This window comes from Pholcus phalangioides, unplaced genomic scaffold (genome assembly GCF_987345545.1).
Source record: "Pholcus phalangioides strain wild (caught in Gottingen) unplaced genomic scaffold, Ppha-v1.0 ptg000008l_1, whole genome shotgun sequence".
Classification (NCBI taxonomy): Eukaryota; Metazoa; Arthropoda; class Arachnida; order Araneae; family Pholcidae; genus Pholcus; species Pholcus phalangioides.
In genome coordinates, this window is record NW_028301601.1 from 11,235,250 (window position 1) to 11,262,903 (window position 27,654).

The window sequence follows — 27,654 nt, forward strand, 5'->3', positions numbered from 1 at the left end:
CGAATCCCGGTTCGTCGGGCATGGATGCTTACTAACGCTAACAAATTCCCTGGACGGATCATGCTGATCCCATGGGAATACGTGAGGATCACGTTATTAATAGAATAAGTTAAAAAAAATTTATCATCAAAAAACAAAAAATATATATAACTAGCTATAATACCCGGCGCTGCCCGGGTTTTCTTCAATGAGGCTTTTTTGGATCACGTGATATCGCCCTCTCTTTTTCTTGAGGGACATACAAACCGTGTCCAAGTTAACCAATATGGCGACCTGCGCGATTTATGAAATAATCAAATCTAGATTTAAAGAAACATAGAAACGAATATATATATTTTTCTTTTTTTAAGGGGCGCTAGGTATTTCGATCCCCCTCCCCCCTGAACTTCAAGTTATCCATCTGTCTGTTCCAGCTTCCAAAAATCCTTAGTTAAAGCTGTGGAATTTTTTCGATGCACTTTTCACGGGCTCATAACTAATTTTAAAATATCCTAACCCGCATGAATTTATGCAAATAAATATCAAAAGAGACAATATGGAGACATTAATTTTCATGCTTGAGAAGATGTAAATGAAATCAATGATATTGCTCGAATATCCAACTCAAAAGTATAGGTTGGGCTAATTACTTCGTATTTAATCTCCTGGGCTTCGTATATCTCTAAGCGAACTGAATGTTTCAAAAATCGAGAATTCAATACAATTTTTAAAATTATTGATGGGGCGGAAAATCCCACTAATTTCCGCATTTCTACAGTAAAATCGACAATTTTAGCACTGATTTCTATGAGGATCACCCTTTTCCTGACTCTCAAAGCGATGCTGATGATGATTATGACGTCTATTCAAAAAGCCTCATTACTGAGAGTATATTGAAAATGTGGCAAACCATTATAAAGGCATAAACATGTATACATAAAATACATATTATACATAACTGGCAGCATTAAAGAAGTGACAAACCATTGTAAAGACATAAACACGTCTGAAACTCATCGCTAGGGAACCACGGTAACCAAAGTAAACGTTCGGAAAGTGATTGTTGAGGCCCAAAAACCATTGTTGCTGGACAGTTTTTTGCCCATTTGGGGCATTTGCCCTGGTCTGATGAAATTTTAAAGTAGCCTATCGTTCAAGTCGGGTCCCATTTGGTATATATGCAAAATTTGGCGACGATCGATCTAAAATTGTAGATTTGTATAGAGAACACACACACACACACACAGAAAATCAATTTTATATATATAGATCATCCTGGGCTGGAGCGTTTTTAGCCCCACCCTTGTGGGGACATCAGGACGGGATCTTGAATCCTGTGGACTACGCGGCCACAGAAGCACCTTCACCACAGCTGCAAGGGGGGGGGGGGGTGGTTGACTTTTTAGGGCACCTTTAACTGAAGGGATCAAAATATCGTTCGTTTGCACTTCAAAAATGTCCAGAACCGGTCCAGGGGAACACGAGTGCCACCGAGGAGTTCAACATTTGGCTCTTATTTTGAATAATACCTGTCTGGAAATTTTCTTTAATACAAGATCAATGATTGAAGTGGGAAAGATGAAAATTGATAGCTAATTTCCCTGCACAGGAGATGAATTAATTCATCGATAATCAAATTTTCTTGGAGGGTCTGGTTTCCAAAGGCCGAAAATAAAAATTGGCGGTCGGTTTTAAAACCGAAAACTAATTAGTTGAAAAAAAATTATTGTGTGTGGTGTTTCAATATAGTGGCGCCATCGCATACACAGTTAATACAGCATGAGTGCGTGTCCTTATTTCAGAGTTTCCGAATGTGTCAACCCTGATTGTTCCGCCGGCGGCAGCAAAGCCTGCCGTAGTTCTCAAAGTTTCAAACCGGTTTTCCGCATGGACATGCGAAATGTTTGTTTTTTATTTCTTTAGATGGCAGCACGGGTTATAGTACAAGATAAATATTTCTTTGATTGCACATCACGAGTGATGTTGCCAATTAATTCACCGTTTTCGATGGGATGTTCACTTTTCGTTGACGCAGTGTAGACAGAAATACGTCCCGTATTTCCCGGGACAGTCCCGTTTTTTTCGGTTTTTCACACGAAGCTTACTTTAATTTTTATTCTTTATTGAAATCAAAGGATGAAATTATTTTGCCACTCATAAATTATATGATAATTACAATTATAAATAATAATATTAATCTCTCACATTTGTCTTGGTGAACGTTTTATTTCGTGGAATTCATTTAAAACCACTGCAATTTTTTCAGTAATGCTTTATTTCCCGCCATTTGATTTTTTACGTAATTTCTTCAATATTTTGCAACTTTGTTCACTTTTGGCGATAATTGGCAATGTCTCGTATTTTCCCTTGTTTGGAATTCCAATTTCCCGTATTTCTTTTGAAAAAATATGGTCAGACTATGCAGGCGGCGCAACGACAAAACAAAAAACAATCACAGTACTATATTCAGTGGATGAGAGATGAAAAAGCACATTTTACGATAATAGAATGCTTTTTTATTTCTATTTTTTATCATCATCTCAATCTGCCTTTTTGTCCGCCCGATTTTCGCTAACGATCAGGAAAGAATCCTGATTTCCAGAAGCCCCGTGTAATCATTGTCGCATCGTATAGTACGCCGTCGAAGGCGCATGTTCAGTGGAGTATCCAACAACCACCTGAGCAGCAGTAGCAGCGCGATTGATCCACTCTGTCATATACTCCGCCTCCTTTGCGGTTTGCTTACTCCACTGCAAAGTTCGAATCGAGAATATAAGAGAGAGAGAGTGAAGAAACGCGTCTTTTTTTTTTTTCTATTATTACTCCAGAGAATATAATTTTTTATTTTATTCATTTCCATTCCCGATGTTGTTTTCGGCGATCCGCTGAATCTTTTCGATATTCATATTTTTGAATGGGAGGTTCGGCGGATAATTCACAGGTTTTGATGTAAGAAAAAAATGTCCGGCAACTTAGGAATGGAGAATCTTATACCCATCGTCAACAAACTGCAGGATGCCTTCACCCAGCTCGGGGTCGATCTAACGTTAGATTTGCCTCAGATCGCCGTCATCGGCGGCCAGAGTGCTGGCAAAAGCAGCGTCCTCGAAAACTTCGTTGGCAAGTGAGTATTTTTCCTCTCCTCTAAGGTGACATATATATGTAGGTTATAGCGGACGAAACTAATCAATACTTTTTGTTTTTTTTTGAAATATTACTATTGCCGTGCCCTTCGCCGTTTATATAGAGTCCGTAATGAAGACTTATATATAATTAATTAATTAACGCGTATATCGACGCTCGATTTTTCTATTATTACCCAATGTTGTTTCGTAATATCATTTACTCGATATGAGTGATAGCGAGTGTAAATCTCGATAACGTTATCTCTATGTGTCTCCAACACTGTCCTATCTATTTCCTTGTAAATATTTAATGTGTGGATTCTCAATACGTTGTTGCATTGTTTTTTTTTTTGTTATTGATTCAAATTAAATAAAATTAATTTTGCATGCTCAGATGTGTGTGTGTTTTAAATGTGTTGAGGCAGGGCCCAATTATATATAGGGGGGGGGGGGAAACTGGAAACTAGAATTTTAACCATAGCCTATATTTATTGATTAACCAATCGCCAAATACAGTAAAAATCACTTTTGTGGATACTGGTGGGACAAAGAAAAAAATTGTTCCTAAAACAGGTGGTTCCCATTGAAGCTCTTAGAATTGAAAATTATTATTTGGCCTTAAAAGAGGGCGGTAGTGACTCTGGGTGTGATGTCACAGGCACCGAGAGGCGATTTTACAGTCTTGCTGCCTGTAGGCCATATACATTTTTCTTGACCATTAATTCTTCAAATTTGACACCATCTGTTATATCGCGATTGGCCTCTATTCCTGTAAATACACCCCCTCCAAGTAACTTTTGGTCACTCCCATTCATGCGTACTGTTTTGGTAACTCCCATGCTCACATACTCTCTAGTTCACTCTTTTGGTCATTCACATGCTTCTGTTATGGTCACTCTTTTAGTCATTAACATTCTTGCACACTTACGAGCACTCACACAACATTCAATGTCACTCTTCTGGTCAGTCACGTGTTTGCACACCGTTATGGTCAGTCATGCTTTCTATGTCACTCTTTTGGTTAAAAAATTTCTTCTCTAGATGGCATATATGTAGGTTATAGTGGACGAAACTAATCAATATTTTTTGTTAAATATTACTATTGCTGTGCCCTTCACCGTTTGTATAGAGTCCATAACAAATACAAAGCCACAACAGGCAAATTGCCCAACGAGGTGGCTGACTTAAGAACATCATGGATCCCCGAGCCCCTACCTACTACTGCTACACCACACATGCAACACCCCCCCCCCTCCGGAACCCCCCAACGAATCGGTACATGCGGGAATGTGCGTGTACGTGTAGTGCAACCTGACGTAAAGTTTGTTTCTGTGTAATGCTTGTTATGTGTAGTGCTGTCATCTGCCCCCAGTTTTACTAACTATGAGTGAAGTGTTATGGTTGAATGATATACCGTTGTAGGACTGTTGCTCTCTGTGGCGAGACTTTTTAACGGGGAGATCGGCTCGCATTTGCGCCTTGAAGTTGGGAACCACAGAAAACCAACTTCAGCCGACCACCACTGTGGGGTTCGAACCCGGATCCTCGCATCACGAGTCCGACACTATAACCACTCGACCACCACAGCGGCCTGTAATAAAAAAAAAAAATGAATAACAAAAACGTATAATAATTAATTAACTCGTATTTATGTTTGATTTTTCTATTATTACCCAATGTTTCATAATATGATTTACTCGATATGAGTGATAGCGAGTATAAATCTCGATAACGTTATCTCTATGCGTCTCCAATACTGTCCCATCTATTTCCTTGTAAATATTTAATGTGTGCATTCTCAATACGTTGTTGCATTGTTTTATTTGTATTTTTTTTTTTTTTGTTATTGATTCAAATTAAATAATTTATTTTGCATGCTCAGATTTGTGTGTGTTTTTTTAATGTGTTGAGGCAGGGCCCAATTATATATGGGTAATGTGGGATGGGTGGGGGAACTAGAATTTTTTAACCATAGCTTATATTTATTGGTTAACCAATCGCCAAATGCAGTGAAAATCAGTTTTGTGGATGCTGGTGGGACAAAAAAAAATTGTTCCTGAAACAGGTGGTTCCCATTGAATTGAAAATTATTATTTGGCCTTAAAAGAGGGCTGTAGGTGTGATGTCACAGGCACCGAGAGGCGGTTTTACAGTCTTGCTGCCTGTAGGCCATGTAGATTTTGGCGCTTTTTTTTACCACTAATTCTTCAAATTTGACACCATCTGTTGTATCACGCTTGGCCTCTATTCCTGTAAATACACCCCCCTCAAAGTCACTTTTGGTCACTCACATTCATGCATACTGTTTTGGTAACTCCCATGCTCACTAGTTCACTCTTTTGGTCATTCAGATGCTTCAACTCTGTTATGGTCGCTTCCATGTGCGCACACTATAGATCACTCTTTTGGTCATTAACATGCTTGCACAAATATGGGCACTCACACAACTCTCTCAATGCATGGCGGACGAAACTAATCAATACTTTTTTTTAAATATTACTATTGCTGTGCCCTTTACCATTTATATAGAGTCCGTAATGAAAACGTATAATAATTAATTAATGTGCATTGATGCTCAATTTTTCTATTATTACCCAATGTTTCGTAATATCATTTACTCCATGTGAGTGATAGCGAGTATAAATCTCGATAACGTTATCTGTATGTGTCTCCAACACTGTCCTTCCTATCTATTTCCTTGTAAATATTTAATGTGTGGATTCTCAATGCGTTGTTGCATTGTTTTATTTGTATTTTTTTTTTTTTTTTTGTTATTGATTCAAATTAAATAAAATTAATTTATTTTGCATGCTCAGATGTGTGGTTTTTTTTTAAACGTGTCGAGGCAGGGCCCAATTATATATGGGTAATGCGGGAGGGGGGACTAGAATTTTTGTAACCATATCCTATATTTATTGGTTAACCAATCGCCAAATACAGTAAAAATCACTTTTGTGGACAAAAAAAAATTGTTCCTAAAACAGGTGGTTCCCATTGAAGCTCTTAGAATTGAAAATTATTATTTGACCTTAAAAGAGGGCTGTGGGTGTGATGTCACAGGCACCGAGAGGCGGTTTTACTGTTTTGCTGCGTGTAGGCCATATAGATTTTGTCACTTTTCTTCCATTCTAGTCTAAATTTCTTGACCACTCATTACTCAAATTTGACACCATCTGCTATATCGTGCTTGGTCTCTATTCCTGTAAATACACACCTCAAAGTCACTCTCATTCATGCGAACTGTTTTGGTAACTCCATGCTCACACTCTCCCTAATTCGCTTGTTTGGCCCTTCACATGCTTGTACACTGTTTTGGTCACTCGCATGCTTTTACTCTGTTATGGTCACTCCGATGTTCACACTTTCGAGGTCACTCTTTTGGTCATTAACATGCTTGCGCATTGTTATGGTCACTCAGTTTTGTGGCCCGTGGACCACACAAATTTGAAAGCACTTCTCCCACCCTAGTCTAATTTCTTGACCACTCATTCCTCGAATTCTACATCCTCTGCTATAACGCGCTTGGTCTTTACTCCTGTAAATATACCTCAGAGTCACTCGTGTGACAATTTACTCTGTGGTAATTTGCATGCATGCGTACTCTTTTAGCAACTTCCATACTCGTGCTCTATTTTGTGACTCCCATGCTCACACTCTCTCTATGTCACTCTTTTTGGTCTTTCACATGCTTGCACACTGTTTTTGGTCACATGCTCCTTTAAGCAGAATTTGCCAAAATGTGCAACGTAAGTCGCAGAACAATCTGGAAGAATTTTAAGGAAAGGTGTCGAAAACTATTATGGTGATCTTTACTGTAGAACATTCCATTCAGCGGAGGGCTCGTTGCAGAACAATGCAAAACATTCTGCTTTGGTACACATGCTTACACACTGCTGTAGTCACACACGTGCTTGCACACTGTTATGGTTACTCGTGCTTTATAGGCCACTCTTTTGGTCATTCACATGCAAAGAAGAAAGAAAAAAGATATAGAGTGAAAATCGTGTTTTTTTTTACTCGCTCTAAATATTCCTAGAGTTATTTTCTTGTCTCAAACCAGTGCACACTTGGCAAGTAAAAGAATGGTATTTTTGTATTTCTTCCATAGAACTTCTGTAGTAATATGACGTTAAAAACATTGAGCAAGTTGAAAGTCTTAACTTTGGGTTTCTTCAAAACTGTTTTAAGGGGGGTTCTAGCAAGCAGACCTCTTGTAATGCATGGGCTTGCTGGGTGGGGCAAAAAGAAAAAATGGATATAGACTAAGTATCAATAGGATTTTTTTTAGTCATATTTTTTTCTTGTTTTGTATTTTTTGATAAGCTGCTAATATATTACGTCTAATGAAAATCTTGTTGTTGAAATATTTTTCAGGGATTTTTTGCCAAGAGGATCTGGTATCGTTACCAGGCGTCCTCTAGTTCTTCAGTTGATCAATTCCAACCAAGGTATGCACAAGATTTGACATTCGAATAATTCTGCAGCATTTAAAATTTATTTGTGGTTTTTTGTGGACTTGTGAAATTTTTTGTATTTTACTTTTTAGAATTGGGAGAGTTTCTGCACTGTCGAGGGAAGAAGTTTACAGATTTTGATGCAATCCGCAAAGAAATTGAAGAAGAAACCGACCGGATGACCGGCTCTAACAAAGGGATATCTAATGCACCCATCAACTTGAGAGTTTACTCCCCAAATGGTGAAATTCAAATTTATCTCCTCTCCCCACCCTCAATTTCTCTGCAAAGCATATAGCCTATGTATCGTTTTTAAGATTCTTACGCTTCGTTTTCAATATGGTATTTGCTTTCATTTGATTTTTTTTCTCCTATGGGAAACAAATTGGCCAGATTGATCATCAATTTTATTTGTCCCTTTGCTGTTAATAGTGGTGCAATGATTCTAGAGGAATATGAGATGACACTTGGGTTTTCAGCGTGTTCAGATCTTGCCCCAGAAACCCAACAGGCCTACAGCGATATAATTATTCAATCATTACGCTTCACTCATAGTTAGAAAAACTGATGGCAGATGACACATAACAAGCATTACACAGAGACAAACTTCGTATTGGTTCACAGCTGGGTTGTTTGGTTTAAACCTTGGTTTTAACCAAGTGGTCTTTTTAAAAGTCTTTTTTTTCAAAAATCAAATAAAAGTGGCCTAAATATAACTTTTTCCTTGAAAAATATCATATTGGTTCATTATTAACCAAAATTTTTCATTCTTACCACATTTTATATTCTTGGTGACATTCTGATGGTATATCTTTAAATGGTATAAGTGGTTTTGGTGGTTTTTCCTAAAAGTCTCATAAAAGTGGCCTGAATTTATATATTTTTTTCGTATGAAGTATCTTAGTTATTTAAAGTGATATACAGAAGCCAGAATTCCCCATTCTTACCACATTTTCTAACCTTTGGCTACATTTTAATGGTGTAGGCCCTATCTTTAGCAAATTCATGAATAAGTATCACATTACACATCTAAATGTAGTGGTGCATTATCTCACAGGGTGTTTTTTGTTTTTGTTGTTTTCCTTCACAAAGAAGCAACACCATAAGAAGTACCATATCACCCAGTCTTAATATTCACTATGGTTTTTTATACTTTCACCATTAAGCCCAGTTAATCAAGGTTCTACTGTGTAGTAGTAACAGATTTACGAAAAATATAATCAGCTATATACAGGGCGATTATAATTTGAAGTTTTGATTCCAAAACTATACAATAAGAATTACTGGTCAGAATGACTTGAAAATTTGCACAGATACTCCAGAAGCAATGAAAATTTCTTTAGCAAAAGAAAAAAAAGTGCTGTACTTGGCCAGAGCAGGATAATACCATTTTGTGTAACCACATCATTTCGGCACTTCTTCTACAACATCAATGTGTGGATAGTACAACTTTTATCAAGATGCACATTGCAATACCAGCAAAGCAGCTACTGAAGAACAATTTTGACAATAACAGGATGACATGACACCTGGCCAGTTGACACCTGTCAGTTCACCTGACCTTAACCCTTGCAACTTTTGGCTTTGGAAATATCCCAAAATGTTATGTGCAGTTCGATTTGCAAACTCTGGTGAAGCACATCCACATCATGACCACAACATACTCTGATCTGTTGTTGAACAAGCATTTTTGTGCTTTCACCTCAGCCAGAACACAGTGGACAAGATATTTAACATTTCTTAAATAAGTTGTAGTTTTATTTGTTCAATTACTTCATTTTTGTAATGTTTTCATGAATTATGAAATCGTGCAATGCTAATTAAGTTATCATTTTGCCCTGACTGGCTATCATTTCCATTCTGTGAGCAAATTTCCCAAGTGTTAGATGAGTAGTGTCGTTAATTTTACATTTTTAAATATTTTTTCCCCCTTTGCCATTTAAAATTCCATTGCTTCAGGAATATTCATGTAAATTTTGAAGTCATTCTGATGATGGGTTCTTTTTTAAAAGTGTTTTGAAATCAGAACTTTATAATCACCCCGTATATCGTAAATCATTGCTAATTAATCTGCATTATTTGTGCTTCATTAAATACATTATATTCACCTAATTTCATCAGTTTTTGCAAAATAGTTTCCTAATTAAGCATACTGAAAGTAACTGGAGTAAAAACCTTTATATTATATGGTTAATAATATTAAGAATTTTCAAACACAAAGTAATTCATTGAGTTAAGCAAAAAAAATAACTAAATTGCAAAAGTGGATTTTTGTTAAAATGTAAGAAATATTTATTGATTAATTAAATATGGGAATAGTGTTAATTACATAAACATTTTATTTTAATTAATTATTAGAAGTTTGAATGATTTTTCAGAAATTTTATTGTTTTTAATTTTAATGATATTTAAACCAAAAAAACTGATTTAAACCAAAAAAAACCTGGTTTAAATTTTAAAAAAAAACAGTTTTTTTTGGTTTTTTTCAAAAAAACAGTTTACCAACCCTGGTTCACAGTACATACACGCACATTCCAACCTGTGCCAGTTGATTAGAAGTTCTGCTGAGGAACATGGTCAAGTTGCTTGTATGGTTTAGTAGTAGCATGTTCAGATGGGCTCTCAACTTTGAGGCGCAAATGCGAGCTGATCTCCCTGTTAAAAAGTCTCTCCAGAGAGAGCAGCAGGCCTACAACAGCACAATTGTTCAGTCATCAATTGATTACACTTCACTCATAGTTGGAAAAATTGATGCCAGCACTACACATATCAAGCATTACACAGGAACAAACTTTGCTTTAAGGTTCTATACATGTGCATTCCAACATGTACCAATTTGTTAGAAGTTCTGCAAAGGAATATGTGTGATTTAGTAGTGGCATGTTTAGATGAAAGTTATTGCTTGGAAAAAAATTATTATTGTTCCATACTGTGGATTAATAAATATAAATCTGCGTGTGTAATTTGGCCGTGTGAGATTTGCCTGATTTGAATGATTTTTACAGAAAAAATTACTGATGTGCGTCAATTGAGATTGAAGTGCAGATCAACAGACTTTACAGAATGCCATGCAGGACAATGAAGCCCTGCCATATCGGATGTTGGCCTATTCAATTGCCTGTTCTGGCCCACACATGGTAATGCCTGTTTTCACATTGCTGCTCGTGTGTGAGACTGATTTCAACAACAAGGGGAATACTTGAACGTCTTCCCATATCGGCTCATAAGTACCTTGTGACATTGATTTATTTCACACTTCCAAGGAACCATTGAATGAGTATCGTTTTCTAATTGTAGATTACATTCCTACTGATTATAAGCATTAGTGAGCACTTCTTTAAAGCCATCCTTAAAAAAATAGCACTGCCACTGATGTCCTGCATCTTCCAGAGTTGTTGTAATGGTGCATAAATATGGTTGGCTATTAAATTGAAGCAATATTCTTGTTAAGGTGCATATAATACACTGTGTGAGCCATCGTGAAAAGTAACTAAATCTCAGAAAAGTCACAAAATGAGAAAAAAAGTCATGAAATAAAGGTTAGATTTTTTTTATCAGTAAATTTTCAAATTTTTGCCAGCAAGTCCCCGTATTAAATTTAATCACTAGAAATCATGGCCTCTTATCAAGCTTCCCAATGCAAAAGCCTGACAGATATCCACGATCATGCAGTGGTGATTGGCCAAAAATTGTTTTCTGGTTTTCCCATCTTTAAAGCATGAAAGCGAGTGGGTTTCTGTTTTTTTTTTAAAAAGCCCCCTCCTCTGCAAGCACCTGAAACAACCAGGATTTCCATTATCAATCATCATTGTAGTTTCAATAAAATTTTTCATTTTACAAGCGAAAGAGCAATCCCACCGAACAACGAGTGCTAAATCACCCATTTTGCCACGAATCAGTCGTGGAAAACTCATCAAATTTTCCTTTGGGTCAAGTTGACAATCTGGCCATGTATGACCCTTGAGAAATTTGTTGAGCTTCCATATATTGTAAACAGGATGGTGAGTTATGATGGTTTATGAGACGATCAATGAAATGAAAACTTTGCAAGGATCTGAACATATGGTTTGTACATCAACAAGAGTTGTCATGAGTCGGGATCTTGTATGCAGGAAAGCTACATTGATGCAATCGCAATTAGTTTGTGTGTGTGAGCAGAAAAAGAAGATGAAAAAGCATAACAAACCAAATCCATATGCAATATAGCAAACCAATCCTATAACTTATTCTAAGTTCAAAAGTAAGGATGATAAAATTTTGATAATTTTTTGACTGTTTTAATACTGAGTAAGTTCAAAAACCTAACCCTGTGATCTCCTATCGCAGGTATTTGAATAAACATAGCTTAGTAAGTCCATTTAGCTTAGTAAATTGAATACAGGTAATCAATAGATAAAATGGCCCATAAAATTATATATTGTCTGTTGAGAATTCAAAATTGGAAATTATAATTATTTTGTTTTGATTATTGTAATAAATTAGTGTTTAAAAAATTTTAAAAATAAATCATAATATGCAGAAAAGTTTCTCATGTTATCAACCTATTGTGTTCGAAATATTATCCAAAAGCATTCACTTAGGTTTTTGACTGTTTTTGTAGCTGTTTTGATGGTTTAACCAGTCAACTGTCCAATTAATTTCTTCAAGCGTTACCCGAAGTGGCCACTTTTTTTTGAAGATGCGCACGCTTTTTCTCTTTTTTTTTTCCCTTTTCTTGGAAGTTTGAAATATTAAAATATTTTTTATAGCATGTTTTTTTATAGCTCGAATGTGTCGAGACATAATGACACCCCAAAAGTGGGGAGGGGCAGTCAGCAAATGCCGTCGTAGGCACCAACATTACGTATGGCAGCGACGGCAAACGCCGCTGTAACCACTTGACTGGTTAAACCAGTTTTTGGCATCAAAAACCCAACCCTGATTGAAATGCAGTAAACTTCTAGATTAAAGGAAATATAGAAGATCTGATAAATTTTGACTTGAACCCGATTCCTAGCTATAGTATAGAAAGATAGCTGTTTTATTTCTAGATTTTGTGTTTGGGAATATTCCCGAAAAATATAAGAAGCTGTAAATGTGAATATAACTGCACCAAGTATTTGCAATGTATGACGACAAGAAAACCAGGAAAATTATTTTTTTTGTATGAAGTCTTGAATTCTATGCTCTAATTGCAAATTTAATAATACCAACATAAATTGCCATTGAACTTGAAATTTTAATACAGAAAGTGAAAAATTCAAGAGTTTTTTTTTTTACCCAATTGATGCTGAATGATCCTTTGACTGTGCATCAAGTGATTTGAAAAATACTGCACCACATATGTGATACTACTACTAAACCAGACATGTACCTCATCCATATTCCTCTGCAGAACTTCTAATGAATTGGTACATTTACCATATGTAAATTGAGAAATTCTCCACCATATGTGATACTACTATTACTGAACTAGACAGGCAGTTTATTCATATTCCTCTGCGTAACTTTTAATGAATTGGTACATGTACCGTATGTGTGACATTGAGTCACCACCAGGCATTTACTTTAGTGGGGGGGGGGGGGTGCCCTCATGAATGAAAGCACTTGCCTATGCAAGAAAAATGATAATCAATGAAGTTAATTCGAGCTCAACAACCTTTTGCATTACATAAACACAGATTTTGGATGTTCATATTTCTTGATAGTGGTTCGTTCGTTTATTCCCATTTATTCATTGAGATTAGGGGTGATTCAATTATTATACATCATCGGGGGGGGGGGGGGGTTCCAATTTGCCGACTTTTGACAACAAGGTGGAGGCAGGTGTTTGGATGACGCTTACATCGTCAGCCACCATTTACAAAAATATGAAATATTCATAATGGCATCTTGCACTCGGTGTGCCAAAAATGAGTAAAACCTTTCGATAGTTTGTGAGTACCTGAACTAACATTCTTCCTATTGATAAGTCCCCTACAGCGCTACTTTAGTCTACAGAGCCATCTCTAAATGTTCCGTTGATCAAAAAGTGATCAGGAAATGTGTCCTGGCCACTTAAGTGCTCTTGAGCTGTGCCACACATCACTTAAGTAATCCATAATTATGCAATTAAGTAATCTTTAATGGTCGCTTAAGTAATCTGAGAATGTGCCGCAGGTAACTTGAGTGATGTAGAACCGCACTGACGGCCACTTACGTGTTCTAAAACTGTGCCACATGTCATTCAAGGGATCTCTAAATGTTCCACGGATCGCTTAAGTGACCTGTGACATAGTTCCAGAACATTTAACTGATCTGTAAGTGTGCTGCTTAGTTCAATTTTACAAAATTAGGTTTGAGGGGGCAGGTCACATTTGATCCACGGGTCAAGGGTTTGAGCATATATGGTTTAGAGGGTAGGTCTCAATAAATTTCTTAAGAAGAAATTTTGAGTTCTTAGCCTTCAAATAGCATTGAAATTAACAGAAATTGATTATAATTACACGTACAAAGGTATTTCCTTTCGAAATTTTAATTAAAAAATATATTTTCTGCATCAAAAAATTTTTTCTTCATTTGGGAGAGGGGGGGGGGTTTCAAGAGCCCCCATATGCTTCCCCAGCGTACATCTCTCCCAATATGCATTAGGAGGTAGAGCTGACGAAATTTTGCTGACGGTCAAAAATGGCAAAAAATTGGTGATGTAATACTTGAATGACCTTTTAGTTGAATTTAAGAGATTAGGTCAAAAAAATAGGTAGGAGATATGAAAATATGCATGCTTAATGATTAATAAGATTTGTTTTAATTAATAAGCAGTCAGCTAATTTTAATTTAAAAAACCTGATTTAAATAAAAACAATTTTTTTTAAATCACGATTTCTTCATACCCTGCTTCAGAGGAGTTAATTTGTGTGATTCTATATGGTATATTGTACCTTTAATAATTACCTTTCCTATTGATACTTAGTAAAGATTAACATCTTTGATTAGGCTTCAAGGAACTCGTATACATAGGCCTATATAGTATTGTAAATAGTTTACTTCTCTGATTACATATACAATATCATGGTGTTTTCTTTTTGTAGACATAGTTTGTTTTATAATTCTCATCCCTCAGTATTGAACCTTACACTGATTGACTTGCCGGGTATGACTCGTGTGCCAGTTGGAGATCAGCCGGCAGATATTGAGCAGCAGATTCGAGACATGCTTCTAACTTATATCAAGCGTGAGACTTGTCTCATACTGGCGGTCACTGCTGCGAACCAAGATTTAGCAACATCCGATGCTCTTAAATTAGCCAAAGAAATGGATCCAGAAGGTAAACCTTCAGTTTCAGTTTCTCCCCCCCCCCACCCCTTTGTTCTTACTCTATCCTTACAGTCGGCACTCAACTTTAAGAACCTTTAATTTGTAACTCGAGACATTTTTGCACATTACAGTAGAAACGCTCCAACCTGAGTTTTGTTTATTTCCAAGTCCTGGAGAATTGGATGCAAATAGTATTTTGAACCATTCTTCTTAGAAAAAAAATACAGTTGGCTCCTTAAAAATTTTTCTGGCACCTAAATTTTTTTTTTTTTTTTTGGTGTGTGAAATCCTGCTCAACAGTATAGTTATGTCCGGAATGTTTAAAAATTTTTCTCTGATTCTGCCTATTTGCAATTGCTGCACTTAAAAACCATATCCCTATTTCAGGGATGGACAAATACCAGGTTGCCATGGTGACTAAAAAATTGGTATGAATTTGCACCTAAAATTTCTTTTACAGTTACTGAAACCTAGGCTGAGAGCGGCACGAAATGTTTAGAATTTATAGCAGCATAGCTGACAACATATGTGAAAGAACATCATTATGCTCTGAAGAAAGTCAAGCTAAGCATTATTTTGGGACCTTTTTCTCCGTTTAAAACCTTTTTGGCGCCTAAAAATTCCTCCTTGCACCTAAATTTTTTTTTGATTTGTCCAACCCTGCCCTATTTAGAATATGATGGTATTAATCTCTAGATCTTTTTTTAAAAAAACTTCTTATTCTCAGTTTAAGCTTAGCAGATCCTTCATAAATTTTATTGATCTTCACATCTAAGAATTTTAGCTATTAAATCAATTAGATTGTAATATCTTCATGTAGAATTACCGTTCATTCAATGACACAATTTCGCAGGTGTTCGAACCCTTGGTGTCATCACTAAGCTAGATTTGATGGATGAAGGAACAGATGCCAGGGAAATTCTTGAAAACAAGCTCCTTCCATTGAGGAGAGGTAAGATTTTTACTTTTTGTTTGTAAAAGGATGTACTGGATGCTTGATTAATCTGTGCATATAATGATCTGGGAATGTTATCAGACAAATAATTGTTATAGTTTGTTGATTTGTTATTTTGATATTTCTAGACTATAACTCCTACAGAAACAACTGTATCATTGTTATTGATTGTGTTTTGCTTCTCAAGAAACAAATAAGTTGACAATCATCGTGGCTATAATAATTTTTCACATTTTCTCAAAGAAGGAAAAATTACACAGTAAGTCTCGCTAGTTGGAGGGAAAGAAGCTGGAATAGAATAGTTACATTTGTGCCTCTCTAAGTAGATACCAATGGAACCAAAAGTACAATATCTACTTAAGCGGTGTGCACAGGTCATGCTAAATATTGGAATTGGTTCAGTGAATTTGTTTACTATGTACTCAATTACAAAATTGTAAGTGAATGTTTTTCATGCGAATTTCTGTTAAAAAAATGCTTTCTCATAGCCGTAGCCAGAAATTTCTTTCAGGTGGTAACAACTGGCATTCTGAGGTACTCCCTAGCTTTGGCCTTGCGCTTTTTATGCATGTAGCACAAACAGGTTGATAGGTAAATGAATTAAAAGCAATCCAGTATTCACTTGTAACAGACTGGAATTGCAAGGCCGTGGGTTTGAATCCATATTGGTGGCACAGTGGTTATTAGTTAAAGTTGGATTTTTGTGGTACAAAACTTTGAGGTGTAAATGTGAGCTGATCTCCATTAAAAAAAAGTCTCGTCACAGAGAGCAACAGACGTACAATGGTATAAATATTTAATCATTACATTTCACTCATAATTTGAAAAATAAATTGGCAACGCTGAAAATTCATGCACAACACCAAATACGCACTCAGAAAACACTGAAAATTCATTAGGTACATTAAAAAAAATTTCCCATGATGATAGACTGGAGTTGTGTTCAGTTTGAAAGAAAGATTTCAGTACAATATCACTCTGTAACCCTGACATACTCCTGAAACATGGAATAAAATTGACTTCATAAGAGGGAGGAGTGACTAAATAATGAGTAAGCTGAATTTGCTAATTATGCGTCTTAAAAACTGACCTTAATGGTGGGGTGACATTAAAAGTGATATTACATTGAGGTTTGACTGTAGTTAGTTCTATCAAATTTCCACCATCATAAATGAGGAAACTTATTTTCTCACTTAATGTTACTTTTGCAACTTATTTTTTAAAGAATATGTAAATTTACTGTTTTTGAAGACCGTTCAGAAGTCATCAATACTAAAAAATTCACACTTATTTGAAGCAGTCTTTAATTTAATAAAATAGCAAAATCGAAGATGATTTGTATCATTTGTTATTGGAAGTTAATGATACCTATTAGTTTATAAACCCATTGAGATTTGGTGTATTTAATTTTTTCTTTAAGGTTACATTGGCGTCGTGAATCGCAGCCAAAAAGATATTGAAGGGAGAAAAGACATTAGTAAAGCCTTGGAAGAAGAGAGAAAATTTTTTCTTAGCCATCCATCTTACCGGTAATTAATCCATGATCTGTTTAACTTGATTTTTATAGACTGAATAGTTCTTATTTCTATTTTTTTTTCTTTTTTTCGTCAAAAGTGTCAAAATGTCTTTCATAATAGAAATAAGATATATTTTCATATCTGTGATCCATGGTTCTATTTTTAATTATTTTTTTCTAGGCACATGGCAGATCGTATGGGTACCCCATACTTACAACAGGTCTTGAACCAGCAGCTGACTAATCACATCAGGGATACGCTTCCTGCTCTGCGAGACAAGCTTCAGCGCCAAATGCTTTCGATGGAGAAGGACGTAGAAGAATACAAGCATTTCCATCCTGATGATCCTTCTAGAAAAACTAAGGCCATGCTACAGTAATTACGATCTTGTTTTGTTCATCAGTTATTGTTTTGTGTGTGGATTTTGTATTAGTTTTTTTTTTTTATCCATCTGCTTAATGTGTCTGCCTGATGAATCACAAACCGTTATAACAAAAGCTCATAATGACTGGGTTTCGTTCTAACATCTGCAAGTGAGCAAAACTCAAATCGTGAAATTGATTTTTGGGATCACAGCAGTTGATTCCGCAAAAGGGTTTTTGTGTAGAGTTTTATATTTGTAAAACCAACTGACTAAAGAATTTAAATTCTCATTTCTTAATTCTATGACTTTATGAACTTGTCAACCCCATTCCCACTGAATGGAAAGGTTTTCTTAGCATAACTTGTCTTGGAAATGGTGAGCGCTTGGTAAAAAAAGTCTCGGCAGTAAAAGAACCCTTGTCTGTCAACCACTGGAAGAGAATGAAATGGAATGCCCTCCTATTCACTGTCATTTTTTTCGTGGATTTTCTCAGAAAAATTGATGGCAGAAGAAATTTACAATGACTCATGATGAACTATTTCTTTCTTATTGCAGTCATGTGAGGGAAATAGTCCATCTTATGGGTTCTTGTGCCACTCACCATCAAAAATCAATTCGGAAAATGATCTTTGGATAACATGATTACACAAACTTTAGAAGCATGATTTATGATAGCTTGAGATCGTTCACATAATTCTGAAAGCGATATTTGCGTTTATTGAATAATATGGAAACTACATATGTTACACACAAAAGCGTACAAATCCATTTGAATGTATGAAGAAACCAGCAAATATCAGAAATTTTTCCATCTATTTCTTACAGGATGATACAGCAACTTCAGACAGACTTTGAACGAAGCATTGAGGGTTCTGGTTCCGCATCAATCAATACCAGTGAGTTATCGGGAGGTGCTCGCATTAATAGATTGTTCCATGAGAGGTTTCCCTTTGAAATTGTGAAGGTAAGAGTTTTTATGTTAAATTATTTTTCTAAATGGTGATTAGCCAATACATATTTCTTATACAGAGCTGCCAACTTTCTGGATTTTGCTCGGCAATGGGTTTCACAACATTCACAGAGCTTCCAGATTATGAATTGGCATTGCCAGTTTTTTCAATTATTACCATCAACTTAAAAAGAATAATTTGAAAAAAAAATATTGAGTTTGTGTTTTTTTTTTGCTGCTACTGTTTTTATTTGTAAAAAATGGTACCCATCCCCATCACATGAAAAGTTCTTTGGACATTGCACCTCCTTGACCTCAGGCAGTGGTGTATTTACTGGGGGCTTAGCGGGCTATAGTCCCAGGCAAGAAGTTTGGAGAGGCAGAAAATTTGAGGATTGAGTTGCCAAGAAAGTTATTATAATGGAAGAAGGGCCACAAAATTTTCATAGACTACTGTATATTTGCCCCTGCACAGACAGCAAGTGACCTAGACAGTTTGCAAGTAAGTGAAAAAAAGAGGGAGTGAGAACATGTAAATGATCAAAAGAGTGTGTGGAGGTATGAATGATTAAAAGAGTGACCTAAAGCATGTGCAATCATGTGAATGACCAAAGAGTGACCTGAAGCATGTGCAATCATGTGAATGACCAAAGAGTGACCTAAAGCACGTGAAATCATGTGAATGACCAAAGAGTGACCTAAAGCATGTGCAATCATGTGAATGACAGAAAGAGTGACCTAAAGCACGTGAAATCATGTGAATGACCAAAGAGTGACCTAAAGCATGTGCAATCATGTGAATGACAGAAAGAGTGTCCTGGAGAGTGTGAGCATGTGATAGATAAAAAAAGTGATCTAGAGGGCAAGGAGCTAGTTGAAAAGCCTCAGTGCATTAGCCTCAGCCAAAAGAATTACCTACAGCGTGTCCAAGCACATGACTGATCAAAAGAGTATCCTAGAGAGTGTGTGAGCATGTGCAACTATGCAAGTGACTAAGAGAGTATGCAAGCATGTGAGTGACCAAAAGAGTGACCTAGAGACAGACTTGTTTACAGGGGGATGAGCGGGTTAAAACTTGCAGAATGAATGGTCAAAAAATGAAGGGCGGCAAAACCATTAATGCGTCTCTGATTCTAGGCGCAGTAGCCTGTGTGGAAGATTGTCAACCCCATCTAAATTTATGAATGTAAACAAATATGGCTGTCCTGTTCACGTTGAAAACTTTTTACAATGAGTTTAATCTGCTGGTTAATGATTTAATCCTCATATTTTCTCTATTTATTACTATGCTGACCATATTTCATTGTAGAAATTTAAAAAAATCGGAATCTATACACCGGAAAATATGGGAAATCAGCAGTTGTGGGAAAAATCGCTGAAAATTGTTGGACTAGAAATTGGAGAGCTTCTAAAAATCTGTCAGTATTATAATGCATTTCACAGGGAGAAAATTTTTAACATAAGGAAAATGTCCAATAAATATTAGAAATTCATGGAAACAATTGAAATTAGTCATACATCAAATGATAACGAAAAATACAGCTGTGTTTAGTAATTTTGATTCTTGCCCATTGAAAAATTGTAAATGTTCAAAGGGTTGTTAAATGAACTGCCGAATTTTCGTAAGAAAGTTGCGGGACTTTCACCTTCTGGAGGTTGGCAGGTCTGCTTATTACGTGAAGGGTAGGGCTTCAGCTAGGCATTGCCTATATGCAGTGCTAAGCCCTGATGGTTGAATGCTATAGATCTGTATCTTTAACAAAAACCCCATGACTGACATTAAGAGAAGTGGTACCCTCCCTCGAACCTGGCTCTGCTGGCTCTTGATTCTGGAATTTTTCTCACCTTACCAGATCTGTGCTGAGAGGGATGGCACCATCAGATCTACAGAACTTAACCTGCATACCCTTAGGGGACTGGTCAGGGACGCACCAGAAGCATTATCCATTATCTTGCCCATGCTTAAATTTAAAACACTTTATGTGATTTTGTTGTGCCCAATTATTTTGCAGAATCAATTAATCAGCCACTTAATTAACTAGCCATTGTGGTGGTCGAGTGGTTACAATGATGGACTCGTATTGCGAGGACCAGAGTGAAACTCCACTGTTGCCACAGTGGTGGTAGGCTGATATTGGTTTCCTGTGGTTCCCAACTTTGAGGCTCTGATGTGAGCCAATCTTCCACGTTAAAAAGTTTCACCATATAGAGAGAAACAGGCCTACAACAGTGCAAATCTTCAATCATTACACTTCACTCACAGTTTGAAAAATAGATGGCAGATGGTGACACCATAATAAGCATTACACAGAAGCGTTAACTTCACGTTAGTTTTACAACACGTACACACATTCCAACATGTACCAATTCGTTAGAAGTTCCGCAGAGGCATATGGTTTAGTAGTAGAACCAATTAATCACATAAAATGAAGAACACCTACATTTTTTTTATATAAAGACAGCTTCTGATTATCGTCAGTTACTACTTTATGAAAAACATTGACTTTTTCATGCATAGCTATCTCTCTATGCTGCTTGTAATGTAACATCACAATTATTGTTCTTGTAGATGGAGTTTGATGAGAAAGAGCTGAGGCGGGAAATAGCTTTTGCTATTAGAAATATACATGGTATTCGGTAAGTTATGTATTAGTCAGTAGAGTATGTGATGTTACTGTTAATGGGTATACATGGATGGTATGATGTCATACCCTTTTACTTTGGTTGTACAGAAATGATTAGCCTTCTCACATTGTAAACAAACTCAGCATGACAGCGAAACATTGAAAAATAGATGCCAGGGGTTGTGAGCCATGTGAAATGCTCAGATAGCGCTACCAGCTGGCGAACAATTAAGAAGAGCAGTTATTCTTCCCTTCATTGTCATCGCAAACATAGACTAAAAAGATGAACGGTGATAATCATGGCCAGCGATGGGCAGTATGGTTTTTGTGGAATTGGGGAGGGGGGGGGGATTTGAGAGGTAAATATACATCATCATATGGGGTTGGTGCACTGAGACAAAGCACCGTCAAGGCAAACAGTGTTCAGCTGGTTGGCAAGGTCAGCAAAGTGAACAGGAAACTGCAGCCAAAGATGTGATCACAGGACGACTTTCAACATCACATATAGCACCAAATATAAAGGCCATATTGATTTTGATTATGACAAACAGGCGCATAATATTTGATGAACGGGCTGACTTTTGATCCCCTGGACAATGTCTTGTTTGACAAAATGAAAGGCATCGTGCGACGTCAATGACTGCAATGTGACTGGGCATTGCAGGCTATTGTATAGTGCCCTGACATATGCAGGGAATGGTTTCCCACAGCCATTCAGGAACTCCTCACCCAAATGACAAAAGTACATAGACTTGAATGGGGAGTATGTTTAATTGATGTAATATTAACACGGTGAAAAAAAATTCCAACCGTGACTGTATTTGTGTCAATCATTTCTGTACAACCTAAATAGATATGTTTGACATCCATATATATTTATATGGGCATCTTTTTTCAGCCACCTCGTTGGCCATTTTGCCTATTGTGGCTTTTGTATTTGTATGGGATTTACTGTTATTTTAGCTCTCAGTAGATACATTAGAATGAACATAGTGTTGCAATAAACTGGGATGTGAAGTATTAATTTTCAATACCTTGTTCATATTTTCAGAGTTGGTTTGTTCACTCCAGATATGGCTTTTGAAGCGATTGTGAAAAAACAGATTGCCAAACTTAAGGAGCCAGCACTGAAATGTGTTGACCTTGTAGTCACAGAATTGGGGAACGTTATAAGGAAATGTACAGACAAAGTGAGTACTTATATTGGGAAAAAAAAGTGACTTTCTAGATGGTTTTTTCTTAACTTTGATCTTTTTTCTTAATAAAGATCTGAATTTTGATATCCTATTGGCATCAGCAGGGCTCGGGTTTTTATGACCAAAAATGAAATGTTGTAGCTGATAGGTTAAAAAACCCGAATTTCAGGTTTTTTAACCTATCAACCAATTTTCAACCAATCGACAACAAAATTTTATTTTTAGGTCAAAAAATTTTGGTTAAAAATCTGAGCTCTTAAGCATCAGTCACTTGGTTCATGATTTTTCTTTGTTCTTGAACTGAATTCTTACTCTTTGTAGATGAATCGATATCCTTCGCTTAGAGAAGAAACTGAAAGGATCATAATGTCATATATAAGGGAAAGGGAACAGCAGACCAAGGAGCAGCTGTCTCTTTTGGTTGAAGTGGAGTTGGCTTATATGAATACTAATCATGAAGACTTCATCGGCTTCACCAAGTAATAACCTATTGCTGATTTCATTTTATTATGAAATTATGTACCTATAGTAATTTCTTGCTATTCAGACTCTCAAATTTTTGTTTCTTTTATCAAAAGCAGAATTTTTTTTTGTTAACGTTATTTAGAATAATTGATGTGAGTTGCTTAATAATATTCTTGCAGTTTTATTCATTCCAATGAACAAACAAAAAAAAATTATAAAAATGTTTGCATGTTAAAATTTATTTACAATGATGCTAAACTCTTGTTAACGTGTATTAGCACTTTTCTAAAGCAGTAATGATTCACGAAAGATCTTATTTCAAAAGAAAATTGTTGAAAATTTTTTAAAATTACAGTGAAACCTCGATAACAATACCTTGCGGACCAAGAAAAAATGTTGTAGAGGGATTATCATTATATCGAGAGGCAGCAGTTTAAAATTGAGACATTATGTTGTATAGGCATTGTAGTATAGACATTTCCAAACATGATGAAAAATATTGTTGTAGAGGGATTTACTGTACTGTCACTATATTGAGTATCATAATATGCAGAGGTTTCACTGTGTATTGTTTTCCCTCTTCAATGTTATACAAGTTTGTAATTTTTTGAAAGTTTTTCCCCCATTGTAAATTTTTAATTATTTATAGCAGTTTGATTTTATATATGTGTATATACATATTTTTTTAATAAATTATAAACATTATTTCTAGTGCACAACAGACTGCTGAGGCTAAGACAGGAAAACAAAAATTGGGAAATCAGGTAAAAATAACTTTTGCTTTCTATAAAGTCCTATAAATCTAAATTTTATGTGCCACAACTGCTGTAATAAAAGATCTAGTTTATTTTACTCCCTTCTATTAATGATCAGACTTTTTCTGCAAAGAAGATTCTAATCCAGTGCTTCTCAATCTCTGTATCCAAGGACCAGTGATATGTCTGAAAAAATTCGGTGGATTGCAAATTAACAGAAAGTAGAGTAACCATGTCTCGTATTTTACTAGGCATTCTCGTATTTTTTGCCGTTTTGACTTTGGTTATACAATTGTCCCGTTTTTTTCAACATAGCTCATTGTAATTTATAATCCTTACTAAAACTGAATAGAAATAATTTTCACAACTTATAAATTATATAATAATTAAGGCTATAATTTATACATACATATATCCATCACATATATTTGTATTGCTTAACATTTTTCCCGAGCTATATTTCAATTCACTAATTTCCAGTAGCCCTTCATTTTCGATCCATCGGTAATTTTTCAAAAATTTTAGCTAAAATTAGTGATTTTGTCGAGTTATAGAATGGTTTTGGTGATATAAATTGATGTTTCATTTTTCACTGTAAGATCCCAATTTTCAGTATTTTTCTGCAATGAATTGTGGTCACCTCATCATGAAAGTTTTTCTTTTCTGTGAATACAATTTGTTTACGGAAATTTAATTTACGGTGCTTCATTTCCCTGTTCCATGGTAATGTCAGCAATAATTTGTGAAGTTTTTGAAATTTTCATTTTTTTGTCTACAATTAGTATTTAGGATTGTATTTAATGTATTTTTCTCCACTACATATGGTTACCCTAAGTGTGAGAGTCTAATATTTTATTAAAAACCCATAAGGCATTGTTAATATCAATCAAATGTTATTCCATTCAATTAGAATTAGTGTATCAAATCTGCTTCCTGACCACCTGTGCCATTGTTGGGGACCATAGGTTGAGAAACACTGCTTTAAGCCATTAACTGGTAGACTTTTGAAATTATGTAATCTTAACAATAGTTTTGATTTCTATTTTCACATGAATTTCACTGCTTCATAATTATTTCTATTTTCTCACTGAGCGTTAATGATTTTTTAAATGTTTGTGTTATTTGATTTAATTAAGTTAAATTATAATTTTGCATAGGTGATACGTAAAGGCTGGATGTGCATTCATAACCTTGGCATCATGAAAGGTGGTTCAAGAGATTATTGGTTTGTCCTGACATCAGAGACATTGTCATGGTACAAAGATGAAGAGGTGAGTATATGCTCTTGCTATTCAAAATTTCAATGCTTAATATAAATGGGTTTTCTGTATTCATGTTTTACTCATAGAGAAAGAAACTTTTTATTGGAAGAGATGTTCTCAGGGCAAACAGCCATTATCAGTAAGAGTTCATTTTACATGTTTCCGAAATACCTGCAATTGCATCATCAGAAGGTGTCATAACTTGATACTAAATAAGACTTTTGGACAGTTGACTAACCAATAATCATAGACTAACTTTTAATCATAGTGGTAGTGGGTGCTTTTTCAGCTTGTCGGCACTGCTTGTTCCAACTGGTAATAGTGAATTGTTGATGTCCCGTGAGTGAAATTTTTAGGTCCTTGGACAAGAAGCTGTGAGCAGTCTAATTACTGTATGTCCCCCCCACTATTAGTCGGTGCGCCATAAAATTTGGGGGGAGAGGACACCAGCTTTTTTGACTGTAGGAGTCTGGTGCATACCCAGCATATGATGGGAAAAGCTAGGTTTGGTAAAGTTTGTGGAATGCATTCAAGACTTATAACAGTGTGTATTAAGTACTGAATAACTAAGCGAATAAAATAATACTTTATCAATGTAGCAAACATGATTTGTTTTGGAATTTGATAACTATAACAAAGGTTGAGCATTTATTTATCTCTTACAATTATGCTGTCAACTCAATATAAAACACAGATACTGTGTTTTTCACGTCCTTCTGCATGTTCAGAGATTGAACAAAAATGTGGTGTCGTTTTTATGTATTACATCGTTATGTTTTTCAGTGTGATTATTTAATTTTTCATTCTGCTCATTTATGCACATGACCAAGAAACACAAAAATTATTTGAAGTCCTTTGATTTATCCTTTGATTTATTCCAAGGGTAAATACAGTAAAAAGTCTGTTATAATGACAGTTCACAATTAGAGGGAAGATTGTCATTAGAATTGACTTGTCATTATAAACAAATTTTAGTTTTTTGGACTATAGAAGCATAAAAAAGGGAAAAAAGCAAACTAGATAAATTTACCTTTCTTTTTACTTTGAACTACTTTTGCTGAAATATACGTCTAAAGTTGATTGTATAATAAAAAAAAGTTGGCGAGATGGAAGCCCAAACTTTTCTGTGATTTCACTTTTGTTTCATTATTTTTTTTACATTTGAATAAATCTGAAGTTTTGTTTTGATTGCTAAACTTTCCTTTTTCTTTCCATAGCAAAAAATATATAAAATATAAATAAACACTGATTATGAAACATTTATGAAATTTTGGCATTACAAAAGCTGCAAATCTAGCGAAAAATAACTTACAACAGAAAAAATGATTAAGACCTGTTTGTCCTGTGTCTGATTTTGGAAGATTCTAAGAAAGGAGGGATTTTTCCAGGGAAAAATAACAATGTCAAAAACCAGAGGTCGTGCACCACCTGCTCAACCAACACACCTACAGATAAAATTTTGTTTTTTTCACCTCCTATATATAGATTTAAAAAAAGATGAGACAGCGTGTGTGTGTGTGTGGTCCTCTTATCTATTGGGTGGTACTGACATGCTCTGTTTATAAACACCTATGAATAGGGTGAAGAGATTTTGAAAAATACCACTCTTTCTGGTCTATTTTATGTATAATTTCTTAAAGAAAGAAGAAACAAAAACATGGTTTTTTTTCGAGAATTTCCATTTTCCTTATAGTGAATGTGCTCTGATTTTCATTCATAAATAAATAACTAGCTGTAAGCGAATATTTTCTGTATCTTTTAACATTAGTTGTAGACAATCACTTACGTATTCTCGTAATAAGCTGTATTAGTTATAACAGACTGTTACTGTACTTATGTTTCCATTTAACTCATTTAATCTGCATGAACAAATATGCATAGTTTTAAACATTTTAATAACTTAAGATTTGTGGTAGCAAAGGCACACATATAAAGCTTGAACTATCTGAACATAAATAATTTGTAAAACAGAAAGGATCCTGAAATGTAGAGAACAGACAAGCTTCAAATAAGCCAATTCAATCAATTTTTAAAGTCCAGATATTTGAGAATTATCCAGAATCTGTGACTGGCACATTTTCCAGCATCCTTATATCAACTTAGTCCCAGTATGTTGGTCTACCTTGATATTCTTCCACATGCCGGCTAATGCAGAGAATACGGTAATTTACTCACAGATTTCATTGCTGGCCTCAGAACAGAGAGGATCTGATATACTTCTGATCTGATATCCTGCTAATAATTGTTTGTTACCAACACCTCTTGATGATGGTATCTGCTGGTATTGGGGAAATGTTAAGTAAAATTCATTTATACACTGACTACAGCTTTTTTTTGTTTTGCTCCAAGAACTTCTCTCCCAATTGATAACAGCAGTGAAAACCTTGTCAAATAAACTTTTATATCAACTTTATACATTGAATAAAGTGTCTTAAAATTGAATGCAGGACTCTTGATGCAAATTCTTTGAGTGTGCCTTTGATGTATGTATCTCAGAAATTTTGTGAATATGCAAAGCTCCAAATTTTAACCTTACCCTTTTTTTTCCAGGAGAAAGATAAGAAATACATGCTTCAACTTGATGGCCTTCAGCTCAAGGATCTTGAGTCTGGTTTCATGTCCAAACGTCACACTTTTGCCCTCTTCAATCCAGAAAACAGGTGCGATATGCGTAATGTAGATGAATGAAAGAGCTTCACTTGTTTGTCATTCATTATTATCATAGCAGAAAATT

The 27,654-nt window shown here is 35.5% G+C and overlaps 1 protein-coding gene across 2 annotated transcripts in view; it reads left to right on the forward strand.

The window, feature by feature from the left end:
• The first annotated feature begins 2,636 nt into the window (after positions 1–2,636).
• The window catches only part of LOC149083679 (dynamin-like), a 41,187-nt gene continuing 16,169 nt past the window's right edge, over positions 2,637–27,654 (forward strand). For both annotated transcript variants that reach the window (XM_089234162.1, XM_089234164.1), the window contains exons 1-14: positions 2,637–3,103; positions 7,479–7,552; positions 7,651–7,800; positions 14,640–14,843; positions 15,687–15,785; positions 17,209–17,317; positions 17,486–17,680; positions 18,495–18,633; positions 21,188–21,255; positions 22,294–22,432; positions 22,760–22,917; positions 23,616–23,667; positions 24,816–24,929; positions 27,471–27,580. In XM_089234162.1, the coding sequence (XP_089090288.1) occupies positions 2,940–3,103; positions 7,479–7,552; positions 7,651–7,800; positions 14,640–14,843; positions 15,687–15,785; positions 17,209–17,317; positions 17,486–17,680; positions 18,495–18,633; positions 21,188–21,255; positions 22,294–22,432; positions 22,760–22,917; positions 23,616–23,667; positions 24,816–24,929; positions 27,471–27,580 (1,775 nt within the window). In that variant the 5' untranslated portion in view covers positions 2,637–2,939. The remainder of the gene's footprint in view (positions 3,104–7,478; positions 7,553–7,650; positions 7,801–14,639; positions 14,844–15,686; positions 15,786–17,208; positions 17,318–17,485; positions 17,681–18,494; positions 18,634–21,187; positions 21,256–22,293; positions 22,433–22,759; positions 22,918–23,615; positions 23,668–24,815; positions 24,930–27,470; positions 27,581–27,654) is intronic.